General features: G+C 34.8%; 1 protein-coding gene across 1 annotated transcript in view; it reads left to right on the top strand.

The window, feature by feature from the left end:
* LOC143637790 (transport and Golgi organization protein 1 homolog) overlaps positions 1-13,418 on the top strand; it is a 40,272-nt gene extending 26,854 nt beyond the window's left edge. The window contains exons 12-28 of the mRNA XM_077108045.1: positions 46-117; positions 315-416; positions 888-1,010; positions 1,109-1,217; positions 2,256-2,311; positions 2,400-2,490; positions 2,663-2,801; positions 7,487-7,588; positions 8,437-8,497; positions 8,612-8,647; positions 8,723-8,790; positions 8,902-9,002; positions 9,186-9,323; positions 10,099-10,167; positions 10,271-10,347; positions 11,945-12,107; positions 13,117-13,418. Of these exons, the coding sequence (XP_076964160.1) occupies positions 46-117; positions 315-416; positions 888-1,010; positions 1,109-1,217; positions 2,256-2,311; positions 2,400-2,490; positions 2,663-2,801; positions 7,487-7,588; positions 8,437-8,497; positions 8,612-8,647; positions 8,723-8,790; positions 8,902-9,002; positions 9,186-9,323; positions 10,099-10,167; positions 10,271-10,347; positions 11,945-12,107; positions 13,117-13,418 (1,809 nt within the window). The remainder of the gene's footprint in view (positions 1-45; positions 118-314; positions 417-887; positions 1,011-1,108; positions 1,218-2,255; positions 2,312-2,399; positions 2,491-2,662; positions 2,802-7,486; positions 7,589-8,436; positions 8,498-8,611; positions 8,648-8,722; positions 8,791-8,901; positions 9,003-9,185; positions 9,324-10,098; positions 10,168-10,270; positions 10,348-11,944; positions 12,108-13,116) is intronic.
* The last annotated feature ends 2,654 nt before the right edge of the window (positions 13,419-16,072 follow it).

Below are 16,072 nucleotides of genomic sequence, written 5' to 3'. Positions count from 1 at the left end.
ACTGAAATCCTAATGCATATTTTGTGTTCTGTTTTCACCTGGCAGATAATGGAACATAAGAAATCTATAGAGAAGCTTAAAGATGTCATTTCAGTGAATACTTCTGAATTTTCAGAGGTAAAGCTGCCAACTCTTGCTAATGGGATAGTTGGCATAATGGGATATTAATACTACATCTTAGTTTTGTTGCAGACCAAAAATTTGAAGTGTGCTAAAATGTGCAAAAAATGAGAACTATATGATGTCTGGTTTGGGAAAGTATAACTTTGTTTTTTCCTTGGAATTAATTCACTAACTCTAGTGTTTTGCATTAGCTTCAAATTGTCTTTAATGAAGCTAAGCTTCGTGAAGGGAAAGTGAAGTTGGAATGCTGTCACATGCTCCCTAAATTGAGTGCATATATATGTTCTCCATCTGTTTTGGATTTTTGTATTGTTGCTTTTCTTATCAAATGTCAATCAATTATTAACTTACATAGCCTCAAAGGAACTTTTTAAACCAGAAAATTAAGTATTTTATGATCCTCTTTTGAGTAGTTACTGATTCACTGGCCAAGGGAAGATTACATGATAAGGAGTCTAAATTTAGGAGACAGTCATATGTGCCCAGCCATTCCTGCTGGAGGTAAATTATTTGAATTGGCAGGAATTTTCTGGGGAATGCAATAAACAGGGTCAACTTCCTGAGAGCTCTGATGTTCTTACTGCAGCTGTGAGAGTTGGGGTCACTCTGCCCTCTTCCTTAACCAAGGTCTCAACCCCCTCCATTGAGGCAGGCCACCGAGGAGTATGGTTCTCTATTTCTTTGTCTAAGTCTTGTAGTCCTGATGTATCTAGTGCAGAAACCCCTCCCTAACCCATAGGAATTTATGTGTTTTGACTTTTCAGTTGCAGCAGGAAGTCAAAGACTGGAGTACATCACATGCTGAGCTCAGTGAACAAATCAAATCATTTGAGAAGTCCCAGAAAGATTTACTTGTAGCTCTTAATCACAAAGATGATACTATTAATGTAAGTTTATACTCCAAATACATGTTTCATCTCATGAATTCTCCTGAAATCTTCTGAATTAAAATCGAGAGTCTTCCAACCTTTTGCTTCTTTTCTAGGCTTTGACTAATTATATCACCCAGTTGAATCGGTTACAATGTGAATTTGAATCTGAGGATCAAAATAGAGAAGATGAGTCAGATGAATTAACCAATGGAGAGGTAGCAGGTAAGATCAGTCTCAGGAAGGTTGAATCCTTTTTTTGCTTTCCTGTCTTTAATTAAGTATTTATACAGATGCCACGTTTCAGCTGGCTGATTTTCTTCTTAAGCTTCAGGGTTGTAGACACATACCACTGGATCTATAGATGTGTCTGTTGCATTGGCAGAGGTGGGTTGCTGGGGTATAATGTAGCAATAAGCATGTGAAGAACACTGACTTTTTCTATCCCATTGAAAACTAGCAAGTACACTGTAGCTACAATAGTCACATCCTATACCTCTAAGTATTGAACATTGTACAGTAAGAGAAATTTATTTCTTAACTTATGCAGATGATAGTTGATTTTGATACTCATCATCTCTATGGCTCTGTGGATTTAAGGTCCACAGTCAGTCTTGAGAGTCCGGAGGTAGTTGGAACCATAAACTAAGGCTGTGAGAACAGAGGCAAGAGACTATCAGGAAGCTAGAGAGAGGGAGTGTAACAGTGTTTACTGATGAGGAAAATATTTCCAGATGTTTTCTCCCAAGTTGGATATTGCTTACATAGCAAGTATTTCAAACCACACCTGGTAGTAGATTCAGGGAGAAAATAGAGGATTGAATCTTTCTAAATAAGACACTTACTTGCCCAGGTGAAGATAGAGCTGAGAGAGAAGAAAAGCTTTTATCTTACAAGAATAGCATAGATGACATTTTAGTTGTGCAAACTAGAAATTCACCTTTTTTTTTGTTTTGTTTTTAAGACAGACACTGTACTTTTATTTATTTTTATGCTGAGGATCAAACTCAGTGCCTCACACATGCTAGGTGAGCACTCTACCACTGAGCCACAACCCCAGCCTGAAATTCACCTCTCTCTCTTTTTTTTAAAAAAATCTAAGCTTGCAATTCTCTTAAAACTCATTAGTCTAATCAGTTTAGTTATTTAATTGATTTTTTTTTCTTCTGGTGTTTGAACACAATCATTATTTAGTTTGGGGAAGTTAGGAGAATATAGAGTTAAAAGTAAGGAAAGAAAAAGCTAAAGTCTTTTGTTTTTTAGGTGATCAGAATGAGAAGATCAAAGATCAAATTAAGCAGATGATGGATGTCTCTCAGGTATAGTTCTTTGTAAGAGTCCCAAAGTGCCTGTGAAATCTTCCTGTGCCTCACTTTTAAGAATACCTCTCTTTTCTGAAATTTTTAGACACAAACTACAATATCAGTAGTTGAAGAGGATCTAAAACTTTTACAACTTAAGCTAAGAGCCTCGATGTCCACAAAATGTAATCTAGAAGGTGGGTTCTTCTTGAGAAAAAAATTGCCATGATGGAAAGACTTAAAATTTTATTGGAAAGATAAAGAATGGCTTCTTGCTTTCAAGCTTCTTACTTTTCTTGGCACTACTCCCTCAAACAAGTTTTTAAGTCCTTGTACACATATAGAGATAAGCTGTTTTATCCTTTACAGACCAAATAAAGAAATTAGAAGGTGACTGCAATTCACTACAGTCTTCTAAAGTTGGACTGGAAGAGGAATGCAAAACTCTAAGGCAGAAAGTGGAGATTTTAAATGAACTCTACCAGAAAAATGAGATGGCACTACAAAAGTAAGATTTTCATTGTTTGTTGTTATCACTGTGTGAACTATTAGATAATTTTATCTTTTCTTAAGATTATTTACAATTTCTTCTAGTTGTAATAAGTAGAGATTTGTCTTTATTCCTTTGTGTTTTGTTTCCTATAAGTTGCATTTTTCTTTTCATTGTCAGTCTTAAGAGTCCTGAGGTAGTTGGAACCATAAACTAAGGCTGTGTGGACATCGTAATCAATTGTCAAATTCATATGAAGGCAGGAAGTGGTAAAATGGTATTAACAGTCACTGATGTGGAAATACTTCTCAAAGTTCTAGACCCTTTCTATGATCCCCCTATTTATTTTAATTACCTTTCATTGTGATCAGTTATGTAATTCTAATGTTTGAACTTGTATCTCTAACTCTGGACCTTTAAAAATACTGAGTGATTTGGAATGACATGTTTCAGTAGAATAAAAACTTCAAAAAGGAATAATATTTACTTATTGATGGTACAAGTTTTGGACTTGAATATCTCAGATGTTCACACAAAATTGAACTGTGGCAAGGACCTTAGGAATTATGATTACAGAAGTAGTTGTTTGTAGTATATATTTATATATTAATCTTCTTAGTGTAGAGCTAGTTATTTTTTGAAAGTTCATTTGAAGTTTTTAACCCACAAAAATACTTGAATTCTCTAAAAATAGGTTGTGTCAGATTTTATGTTTGCACCTGATTTTACTCTTCGGCATATATATATCTTGTAAAGCAAAGACAGACCTTCTTACAGACCTAACTATTTTTAGGTATTTTGACTTCTGTTGCCTAATTAATGCATTAAATATTGAAACCTTTCCATTAACTTTTCTAAAATTCTGTGGTCTCCAAGTGACCTTTTTAGAATCTCAAATTTTTGTTCAGGCTAGTTCTAAATTCCTGGCCTGTTTCAAAGAAACATTTCTCATTTTATCACTTTTTTTAAAAGAACACTTGTTTTCTCTGTCCCTACTAGTAATCTGAATGACCTAAATGGCAATTAATTTTCTTTGTAATGCAATTAAATTGTAGCACTATTTTTCTCAACTCCTCCAAAATTCATTCAGTCATCATCTATGGTTTGTACTCTGTTTACTCATCCCCAGGTACTATGTTAGTTCATGCCTGTGTCATCTTTTCTGTTTCTAACCTAGATCATCTGTCTTCATTCTCCATTTTTTATATTTGTATATAACTTATTTCAAATTCTTAGTAGTTTTCTCTATAGCTGCTTGAGTGGACTTTCTAAAATATAAGTCTGTCCATGTCAATATGTGCCTGTGGTTTATGAAGAATTTGCTTTCTATTTGATGACCTTTTCTTTTTTTCTTCCTTGTATCTTTTTAACAGTTTAAATATTTTTAATTATTTTCCTCATCCCCTGTATAAGCTTGATGTAATCATAAATTATAGTGGAATTATAATTATATAATTATAATTTTATTCATCATCTCATAATTTAAAGGCCATGGTATATATTCTGGATTTAATAAAAACCTGACATAGATTAATAGGTTTATTATTTTTTTATGGGCTTTAAGTAGCTCCTGAATCAGATAACTGTTGTGGCATTGTATGTTAGTACTTCATATACTGTGAACTCCACAAGACATTCATTCAATTTATACACATATTTAAAGTTTCTGTAGTTCTGCATTCTACACTGTTGGTTTCTTATTTGAAATTATTTTCATTCTATTTGAACATTGTCCTTTAATGATCGATTTGATTAGTGTATCAAAGGTAGTACAAGGATAAACAGAGAATAGTATTTTATTCACTAAATATTGCTACCTTTATAATCTGTATTAGGTTGACATGAACTTCATGATTAGAGTTAAAACCAGTTTCCATTTTTAAAGGATCTTTCTTTTGGCTACTGAATTTTGACTGTTACTTAGTTTTAGCAATTTAAAAATATCCAATTAATTACCATCTGTTTTAAATTTTTTCTTTAAGGTGTCCATTATCATTGTTGTTTGGTCTTATCCCTCCCTTAGTTTCTGTAGTCCTTTCTCTGTTTTTTAACAGTTGTATTGGGAAGTGCCTAGGTGTAGTTTTCCCCACCCCACCCACTTTTCCTCTTGCAGTTATGTTGCTTGGGACCATTAAACACTTCTTGAATTTTCGAGTCTTTTTCTAAATGTTGATTTTACCTCATTCTCTCTTCTGATTATAATAATGCATATTAGAATTTGATTTCCCCTGCCTCATACATTCTGGATTTACTTCTTCTGGATATTTTCTTCTGACCTGTGTTAAAAGCGCTAGGATTTATTTTACTTCCCAAATCTGCTGCTAAAATCATTCATTGAGTTTAGGATTTTAAAAAATTCAGGGTTTAAAATATTATTTTAGTTGTAGATGGACACAATATTTTATTTTTTATAGGATTTTTTTAAGAGAGAGAGAAAGAGAATTTTAATATTTATTTTTTAGTTTTTGGCAGACACAACATCTTTGTTTGCATGGGGTGCTGAGGAATGAACCCGGGCTGCACGCATGCCAGGCGAGCATGCTACTGCTTGAGCCACATCCCCAGCCCGACACAATATTTTATTTATTTTATGTGGTGTTGAGGACTGATCCCATTGCCCCACACATGTGGGGCCCGTGCTTCACCACTGAGCCACAACCCCAGTCCTATTTCAGTACTACAGCTCAAACCCAGGACCTTGAGCCATGTGCTCTACTATTGAGCTACCTCCCCAGACTCCTTGCTCTTTCTCATAAGGGACTAGGGTCTTACTGCTTTCCAAGCTATCTTTAATCTCATAATTCTGCCTCTGCCTCCTGAGTATCTTCGACTGTAGGTAGGTCACCACATCCAACTATTTCTTGGTTATATAGTTTCTAATCCTTTGACAAAATTCGTAATCTTTTTTTTTTCTCTTTTGTGGTGCTGGGGTTTGAACCCAGAGCCTTGTGCATGCAAGGCAGCACTCTACCAACTAAATTATATTCCCAGCCCTGAAATTCATAATCTTGACTTTACTTTTTTGACTATATAAAGCACAGTGATTTTAAAACATGTGCGGATAACCCCATTAGCTGGTTTCCTTTTCTGTGGGATTTTTTCTCACAGAATTTTGTCTTATGGAGTGCCTGGTCAGTTTTGATTGGCCAACATTGTTGTGATAATTATAGATGAAATTTGAGGACTAAGACGAAGTTATCTTCTTATAGAAAAGTGTTGAGGTTACTTGAGTAAGATTGTCACTTTAAACTTAGTCAGCAATTAAGATAATTCAAAAATGACTTGTCTTTTCAATGTTTCAGTATTGTTCCTTTTGGATTTTTTGCCTGTTCATCACTTAAATGTGCAGTACTTTCTAATCTAAACTCAAAGGCTAGGGCTTTTATTAAGGGTCCCTTTATTGGTAGCCTCTTTTTTTCCTCTAAGCCCAGGAATTTAATGAAGGCTTGGTTCAGACTCATATCTTTGTGTTATCTTTAATAGGAGAAGAGTACCTTAAAGTGCCAGCCTTACTTGTAATTCTGAGTTTCCTTTTTCTAATGGATCTTGGCCACATACATATATCTTCACTGACTTTTTAGCTTGGATCCCTTCAAACACAATTTTATATTTTTATAAAGATGTTTTGATTGTTCTTAGTGCTCTCAGACTAACTCTTTGATAATTGGAAACAAAATTCTCTCTGTCCTTCAAGATTCAGTTTTCTCCATAATCCTTCTTAAGCCACTGGGGAAAATTATTATATTCCTTTAAGCATCATTTATACCTGAAACAGTGAGCTCTTTTATTCTTTAGCATCTTACAAGGTAACTAGTATATTATAGCCACTCATAAAATACTTGCTGAAGAATTAAATGAGAAGCTATATAAGAATATATAATCCCCTTTTTCTATTTGGTATCAGTAATCCTTTTTTACTGTAGTTCTTCTTATTTATGGAAAATTAAGTTTCAAGTTTATTATCTTTTGAATTGGAACTATGGCTAAAGTAGTACAAGGATAGCAGAAAATAGTATTTTTTAAATCATTAAATGTGGTTACCTTTGTGTCAGTAGATGAACATCTTGAGTTTCATGATCAGAGTTAAAACTTGTCAGTAGATAATACTCTGATAGTGGGTCAGTTTGGCTTCTTTTTCTGGTTGATAGACATTATCAAAACTCAGATTTGTCTTTTTGCTTAATTTACAATTCTTTTGAAATAGATATCTAAAGTGTGAAAAATGTTCTGTGGTTAATTGCATAGCTAAAAGACATATTCTAGAAGATTTTTTTCTTTGACTGACTATATCTTTATTATGGTACCAGTCTTGGATTGAGAAAAGAGTTCCTCCATGACAAAGATATACTTAGTGTCCTACCCATGGCAGAAACGAGAAAAGAATTATCCCCTGCTTTATCCTAATATGTTTAATTATGTTAGGTTGATCAGTCCTGATCTTCCACATTGAAGTAAAGTGAGTTTTTATTATCTTACACACGGGAGACTTGCCCTTGGGGCACATGTTGTTTTCACATTTATTTTATTTACTGGTAAGTAGAGAATTAAGAGGAGAAGTTAGAAAATGTAAGTGATTTGCCAGAGTTTGATTTATGAAATTGCAGGTTTGAATTCCTATTTTATGTGCCTAAGCATTTTATAGAATTGTGGAAAGTGATATTCACAAAGAGAAACTTTTGATTTGATAACTGGCTTTATTTTAGGAAACTGAGTCAAGAAGAATGTGAGAGACTAGAAAAAGAGCAGCAGCTGTCAGCTGCAGATAAAAAGGTGGTTTCTCCTGTACAGGAAGTTAAAAATTACAAGTGAGTTCAGTTTCTAAAGGAGGGTGTCAATGTCTAATGAATTAGTGTTAGCTTTCTTTTTAGTCCTTTTTTTACATTATGTAGATAGAAGAAAATAGCATGGAAGTATAAATAACAAGAGGATATGAACACATTCAATTCACACAGGAGAAAAAATAAATTTCAACTTAACAAATTAAAAATGTTAACAAAAATTTACTTGTACCCAATGGGCAAGACCATAGGGAACTTGGTCAATGCAAACAGTTCTGGGGGTTTTGTATGTTGTAGTAATTCTTTAAGAAATCAGTTTGCTGTGTGTTATATCAAGACCCACAAAAGTGTGGCATTTGATAGACCTTGGAAATCTTCTATGGATATAGTTTGAAAAAAAAAAGAAAAAAAGTTTTAAGGAGGAAGATATTTCTAGCAGAATTACTTGAGAACACACTGATGAACAGTTAAGGAAATTATAATTTATCAATTCAGAATCTCTAGCAATTAAATGATAAGGAAGTTATTAGTATTAGGTTTTTATTTTATTTATTTATTTTTGGTGCTTTACTACTAAGCTACGTCCTTAGATCTTTTTTTTACTTTGAGACAGGGTCTCAGTTGCATAGGTTCCTACTTAATTGCTGAGACTGACCTCGAACTTGTGATCCTCCTGCCTCAGCTTCCCAATCATTGGGATTACTGGCATGTGGCATTGCACCTGGCCTGTAGTATTAGTTTTGATCACACTGGATTCATATAACTATAGAAATGTTTTTCTTATGTATGATAAAAGTCTTTAAAAGTATAGCTGATGGAATAAAGGGAAAATGGTCAGAATGTTTCAAATTTTATTCAATTGTTGTAATTCTTAGGCGGAGAATTGAAGAGATGGAAGAAGAATTACAGAAAACCGAGCGCTCATTTAGAAACCAGGTAGTAATTAATACTGTCCTGTAGTTGCAGAATTCTTTGATATCTAATACAGACAATTATAGGCTATTATAATGAATCCCTAAAAACATTTTTTTAATGTGTTGTCTTTTTCAGATTGCTATGCATGAGAAGAAAGCTCATGATAATTGGGTAAGATTTTTTCCCCTTTTCTTTATTTTTTGCATAGCCTACCACAACTGAATTTGAATATTTTCTCTTTAATAGCTCAAAGCTCGTTCTGCAGAAAGAGCTATAGCTGAAGAGAAAAGGGAAGCTGCTAATTTGAGACAGAAGTATGTGATTTTTGGTATCTTACTGTATGTTTTACAGTGTTTTAAGGTTATGCTAGATATTATCTATGATTGCTGTTTCATAATTCAGCCCATTCTTTCTCAATATTCAAGACTACTGGAAATGACCCAAAAGATGGCAATGCGGCAAGATGAACCTGTGATTGTAAAACCAATGCCGGGGAGACCAAATTTACAAAATCCTCCTCAGAGAGGTAGGGGGCACTTTGTAAAAGGAGCTATTTTATTTCTTGGTGCAGAATGTATGTAAATTACTTTTTATTTCTGTGTGTAATGGTTATGAAATAATCTGAATGATTTGCTAAAGCGGGAGGTGTGGGGGTTGGTGTCAGGGAGAAGGCTGCCTTAAAGTAGTAACAAGGCATTGTTGTCTTTAGGTCCACTGAGCCATAATGGCTCTTTTGGTCCATCCCCCATGAGTGGTGGAGAATGTTCCCCTCCACTAACAGCAGAGCCAGCTGGGAGACCTCCTTCTGCTACTCTTAATCAAAGAGATATGCCTAGAAATGGATTTGGTGAGCATTCACATGTTGCTTTATAGTAAACTGCTTCAAGGTTTTGGGTTTTTTTTCCCTTTTTAATATTCTAATGAAAACATAGAATTTGGGCCTGTACAATATATAGAAGATAATTTCTTACTTTATCTTAGTGAATGTTTTCTGTAAAATCTGTTCTAGAATAGAAAACATTTATTTTTTTTTTCCTGGAGGTCCCTGTATTGTTTTTTTCTTTTAAATTTTACACTGAAGTGTAAACCTTTATCTTTAAATTAAATCTCTATGGTGTTCCTTTCCCAAATATTATAAAAGTAGCCTTAAACTTTATGTAGCATACATATTTCCAATATGAAATACTGAGTCTTATTTCCAATTCTAAATAGGACTGTAGTCTTGGTAAGATTGGAAGTCAGGTTATACAGACTAAAGAAAAGCCAACCTACACATACTCCAAGTCTGTAGCTTAAAGTTTAGGATCACTACGTATTAATTTTCTGTTCTATCAACCCAAGGCAGTTCTTTATTTTACTTAAGTCTCTTCATAAATTGTGATTTACGTATTGGGCAACCCATTTTTTTTAAATATTTTTAATTGTAGATGGTGTGGTGCTGAGAATCAAACCCAGTGCCTCACACATGCTAGGCAAACACTCTAAAACTGAGCTATGACCCCAACCCCTGGACAACCCATTTTTAATGTTGCTTTCTAGTTATTGTTGAACCCTGACCTGTCCACCAGTGGTTTATTTCTTCTGAAAAATACTTACAAGGGCTCTGATCTTTCTTTCCAAAGGGTCAATGGATGGACCTTTACCTCGTACTCAATGGTCTTCTGAGGCATCTGGGAAACCCGTTGCCTCTGGTAAAGAGACCAAGTAATTTCAAAGAATCTGTAATTGTGGATGCAGGATTTTTATTCTTTTCATGTTAGAATAAGTCTGAATCCATTATTTGATCTCTAACAGACCCAGGATGTGGTTCAGCTCACATGAACAGCAGCTCCAGAAGTTCTTCTCCAGCTAAGGTGACGGATGAGGGCAAGGTAAGTTCTGTAGTTACTGTGAATCACGTGGTCTTGCAGGAACATGTAGCTTTCCTACAGTACTTGCTCTTTGCTTTATCCTTCTTTGTGTTCTATTTGTACTATCCCATTTGTTTTTTAAAAAGCAAACTGTTCCCCAAGAACCTGAGACCCCCTCAGTTTCTACCATTACTTCTTTGACTGAGCATCCAGTTGGAGTAAGTACTTAGAGGTTGAGAACTGAATTGGGTTTTATTCTGTGCATTTCTGGGAAGGATATTCAGAGCATGACACTGATCTTGTTTGCTTTAAACCGCATGCAATATTGAGCTTACTTTTCTCCTTAACTTGGAAATGTGGTTTAAGTGTGTACAACTATAATGAACTACAGAATGTGAAAAGTTATCACTCTAACTTTATATGGTGTCTTGTGTTGAATGTTCTAAGGCAAAGTAAATTCATTATAAATTATATAATTCATCATTTTTATTTTTGTTTGGAAGAATGCTATTTAAGAATTCCTCCATTTGTGCAAACCCTATTTTGAATGATTTGAATTAGATTGGTACCAGATTTTTTGAAAGTGTAATACTGTTTCAGAGCAACAATGATAATCTGAAATGACCTCTTGAGCCAGTCCCAAGCAATGGTCTCATTTGTTCACATAAGTGCATTCTCTTTTAACTCTGTTGCTATTATATCTGGTAGGTCTTCTGCAGCTCTATAATAAAATAAATTTTTAATTGTTTAGTTTCAAACCCACTACTCATAGGAAATGATAAATCAATATCTCAAATGGTGTACAGTAAATGAAAGTAAATATTAAAGCCTTTTCTTCCTAATTTGTGTATATAGCATTGTGTTGGAAAATACTTCTCAAGTTCCAGTGTATATTCCAGGAATATACATCTCTGGAGCAATCCAAGGGCAGCTTAGATAAGACCCCCAAACCCCTTTGTAGTCGAAGATTTAAAAGAGAGCAAAGACCCGTTGTTAGAGAGGAGTAGAGGTGGGAAAATCATGGCTTGGAGGCAAACCTAGGATTGAGATCCTTTAATATGCAGTGTGGCCTTCAACAAATTATGATTATCCATTTGCCTTTGTTCCCTCTTATTTAAAACAAGACAGTCTACTTAAAGATCTCAGAGGTTGAATAATATATGAAAGACTTACTGAAGATACTCTGAATAGTAGCTATTATTACATGGGTAGAGAATGGATTTTTCATTTTATTCTGTTCATTCTTAATATGGAAGTAATGAGCTATTGTGATGAAAGGGAAGTGATGGGGGGAACTCCCTTTGAAATAGGTTGTAGTGAATACAGCATGACATACTGGTCAGAAATCACCTCTGTTAATAACCTCTGCCAGTCCTCTTGCCTTTCCCTTTCCTGTGCAGATATAATCAGTAACAAACTGCTCCCTCTTGTGGAATCCTTCTAACTTCTGTAAGCTGTCAGTGGGAATACACAGGAGGGGTGGGTAGAGTTTTGTTGCACTGATGGTGTTCTCTGGACAGGTGCCTGTTTTGGGTTTTAGCTTTTATCGGTGTTGGTACTTTGTCTTAATACATAGAAATTTTAAAACTTTTAACTGCTTTCAAATCTTAAATTGCAGGTTAATATGGCTATGAAAGGGCCCCCTCCTTTCTCAGGGGTACCCTTCATGGGCCCCCCTATGGGACCCCCGATGGGACGGCCTCCACCACCTCCCTTTTGGTATGGACTGCCATTTCAGCTCAGTGGGCCTTTTGGGCCTCTGCCAATTCCTCCACCATTTGGTATGATGATCTGAACAGTAGTTATTGACTTATAAATCACATTCATCTTTCATTTCTATTGCTTGCTAAAACAGTTGGTTGCTATCTCAGGTCTTAACAATGAAAGGATACAGCTGAGTACATTTTAACTTTTCCTCCAGTTTTCTGGGACATATGGGACACTACATAATCTTATACTGAGATAGGCAATAGCTATCTCATAGACAAGGATAAGGGGCTATATAGAGAAAAGCCAGAAATATTACTTCTGCAGATGTTTGTTGAAAATATGTTGATATGCACTGCAATAGATGGAAAGGTGGATGAGACACATGCCATAACTTAAAATTTTGTCACAGATATGAAAATCCTATAACACAAAGTTTGTAATCACCCATAATGGAAGCATAAGCAGTAAGTTATAGAATATAGAAAAGGAAAAGTCAAACCCTCCTTACCTTGAGACCAGTCAGAGGGAAGTGTTAAAGAGGAGGATTTAACAGTGACCTAATAAATGTTGCTGATTTAATTAGGTGGCTGTGGAAGACCTTTTCCAGGAGGGCATGCACCTTGATTCTGATGGCATGTGTAAAGTCCATGCTGAAATACTTCATGAGTTTTTAATGGATACAGTAATAAATAGTGGGATTTCCTTTTATCAAAATTTCTTTGATGTAGTAAAGTTCTTATTTCATAATCTATCATCTTGTCATGGTAATATAGTACTTCCAAATATAAATGGAGCTCTTGTGAGATAGAAATAATTCTGTAATTATATAGTAGGGAAAAAAAAAGATAAGCCTGGAGCTAGGTAGAGCCATGTTTAAATCCTTAATATGTTGCTTCATGGCTGGTTGGCCAGGCTGTAACCTAAACTTGTTCCATTTCAGTTTGCCTCATCTGGCAAGTCAGGATGTTCACCAGTTGATGTTCTAGGCTTGGGAGAAATTAAAGACTATATTAACATACTTGAAATCACCCAAGTTCAGAAATTTCTGGGTATTTACATAACTTCCTTTTTATTTTCCAGGTCCTGGTATGCGTCCACCAATAGGCTTCAGAGAATATGCACCTGGACAACGGGATTTGCCTTTTGACCCTTGTGATTTTTTTCCAGGACCTGCACCATTTAGACCTTTAGGCTCATTTGGCCCAAGAGAGTACTTCATTCCTGGTGCCCCATTACCACCTCCAACTCATGGTCCCCAAGACTATGGGCCACCACCTGCTGCAAAAGACTTAATGTCTTCAGGCTTTAAAGATGAACCTCCACCTACACCCGATTCTCAGAGTAGTGAGGGCTGTTCACAGGCCTTAAAACAGGGCCCATAAAATTAACCTCTGACACTTAGTCAGAAAGTGGACTATGAACTATTCATTGTGTTGAAGGATTATTGGCTTCAAAATATAAAAGTTTATTTTAAATGGTTTATGTTTTTAGAATGAAGCTGCCTTGGTGCAGTATACATTTGGAGCCAAAATATTTTTCCCCTAAATATCCCCCACTTAAACTAGAGTATCCTTCCAACTTTAAAATGTGCAAAAGGAATACCTTTGTTTTAGTTAATATAGCATATACAATTGCTAAATGATTTAGAATGTCATAATTATGGACATTTCCTGTGGAAATGCTTTAAGAACATGTGTTTCCATTATCCTATTTTTAGTGTATTCCAGTTGAAAACAGAGAAATGGTGTTTTATAAGCTTGATTTTTCTCTTTAAATATCTGGTCACAGAGACTGTTACGCTAAAAATGTTTACTCAAAGATCATAAACTTTATTTCCCTTCTTGCTGAAGTTCTTTGTTGCAATAGTTCATAAAAATTGTTTATTAATATTTCCCAAGTGTCTGTTGATTCATTGGATCGTCATGAGACTTTGTGCCATTGGGGAAGCATGTAAACTCACTCTCAGAACTGAAGATGGTGACTTGGCAGCATATTTCCTGTTGCTCACTGTTAAGGAGGCTGGACCTTGGTCAAGTCCACAAGTAAAAGAGGAATTTCTTTTACTTGTGAAAAGTCTTGTGGCTCTATTTTTGTAGCACATTCATGTACTTTTTTTCTAACCACTGTCCATGTGAGAATGGTTTTCTGAGAATGAGTTTACATTAGTAGCAAGAGTTGTTTGACCTGAAGGTTCTACTGCTTTTGCCATTATTGCATTAGAACAGTAAAATATAGGGTGGTATGTTGTGTCTATAAAAAATACGGAAATTTCTTTTAAAAAAAATGTATACACACACTCTTCTCTTTCCCATACCTTGCCACTGATTTTCAAGGAATATGATAAAAAAAATAGAAAAGTATAATCCTCTGAGAAAGAATGAATGAAACTCTAAGTCTTATAATGTCTTTAATCAGCAACTATGGGCTGAATTAAATTCTTTTTTTTTTACAGATACTCAAATATATTTTATTTAAAAATCAATTAAAGCAAGTCCTGAATCTGTAACTACTGTCTTTAAAACAATGTTTCTAAGAACTAGCTCTCCAGAGCTGTAATTTTAATTACAGCAATTTTAACAGTACATTTTGAGAGGTTTACACTAGTTTAAATAAAATTATAAAAGCCTGGTACTTTTGTTTACTGCTAGACCATATTCTTCCATTCTTTAAAGTTCTAGAAAGTAATAGGATTGTTGGAACCTAGAACGTATCATTGTTCTTTTTATGTCCCCTAAGTATTCTCAAAATAGGGGCAAAAGCTTCAGTGTGAAACAAAATCTCTGTGAAACAAAATCTCTGTGAAACAAAATCTCTACACTACTGAAGATGACTCAGAATCAAAAAGAATTTGAGTCCGTTAGGAAGAATTCAATCTACATAGCCTCCATTTAATATCAGAAGCAGCAGCTGTGTGTAAGAGGAAAACCATATAATAGATTATGCCATTTTTAACCATGTAAAATAAAATTTAAGTCACAAACACCAATTTTGAATGTATCTTTCAACCTCTACAGGACACAAAGCAATGCTGAAGTTACTATAACTTCTAATTTTAAAATAGCATTTAAATAAAGGTGATATCAGCTAGGAAGATAGATTTTCAAGGAAAGGCAGATTTATTTTTTATTCAAAGCAACAGTAGTTTTCCCTCTAAAGCCTTTTTTGTATTTATTCCATTAGTAAGCTATAATGCATTCTACATAGTTTATCTGAACAGTTCTGAACCCACCCATAGTTGCCTCTCCTTACATCCATCTGATTGTACCACTTCTGTAGCAAAGCCCAAGGTAGCTGCCCATATACCGGTTGTGGGAGAATACTGTCCCTTGATTCAATTATACTTTTGTATCTCAAAAGTTTTAGAAGTCCTCTCCAGCAAATTGTGTTTGAGTTTAGTTACTAAAATCATTTCATTTGTGAAGCAGTAGTGTTTCAACCTGAAAGTATTACTGCTATAGTTGTAATTATTGTCCAGTGACTCATCCCCTCCCACACTAGAAAGTAAATTTAAACAACTAATTTGTGAGATACAGACTGTTTTGTGTTAATTGCTTCAAGATAAAACCACCTTTTTTGGCGGGGGAGGTTTGGTCATTCAGGTCTGAATTGAAGCTAAGCTAATGACAATGTTCAATTTAAGTTTGTTTAATGCTGATGAAAGACATTCATACAAAGCATCCTCTTTTTTTTCATATAACCCCATTCTTTGGTGGCAGCTGGGGTTGTGGCTCAGTGGTAGAGTTCTTGCCTAGCACAGGCAAGGCCCTGGGTTTAATCCTCAGCATCACATAAATAAATAGAGGTTAAAAAAAATGCATTCTTATGTGAAGGATGCTAAATGTTTCTTCATATAAATTATCACTTTGAAGGGCTGGGGTTGCGTGTGAGGCACTGGGTTTGATCCTCAGCACCACATATAAATATAAAGGTACTGTGTCCATCTACAACCAAAAAAAAAAAAAGGTTTGTTTTTTTTAAAATTATCACTTTGATATACATGTTTTATAGTCTATGAAAAAACAAAGGACAATGTATC

Source organism: Callospermophilus lateralis, unplaced genomic scaffold, assembly GCF_048772815.1.
Source record: "Callospermophilus lateralis isolate mCalLat2 unplaced genomic scaffold, mCalLat2.hap1 Scaffold_122, whole genome shotgun sequence".
NCBI classification, from domain to species: domain Eukaryota; kingdom Metazoa; phylum Chordata; class Mammalia; order Rodentia; family Sciuridae; genus Callospermophilus; species Callospermophilus lateralis.
Note: the sequence above shows the minus strand (reverse complement) of the source record. Positions and strands in the feature narration are given on the sequence as shown.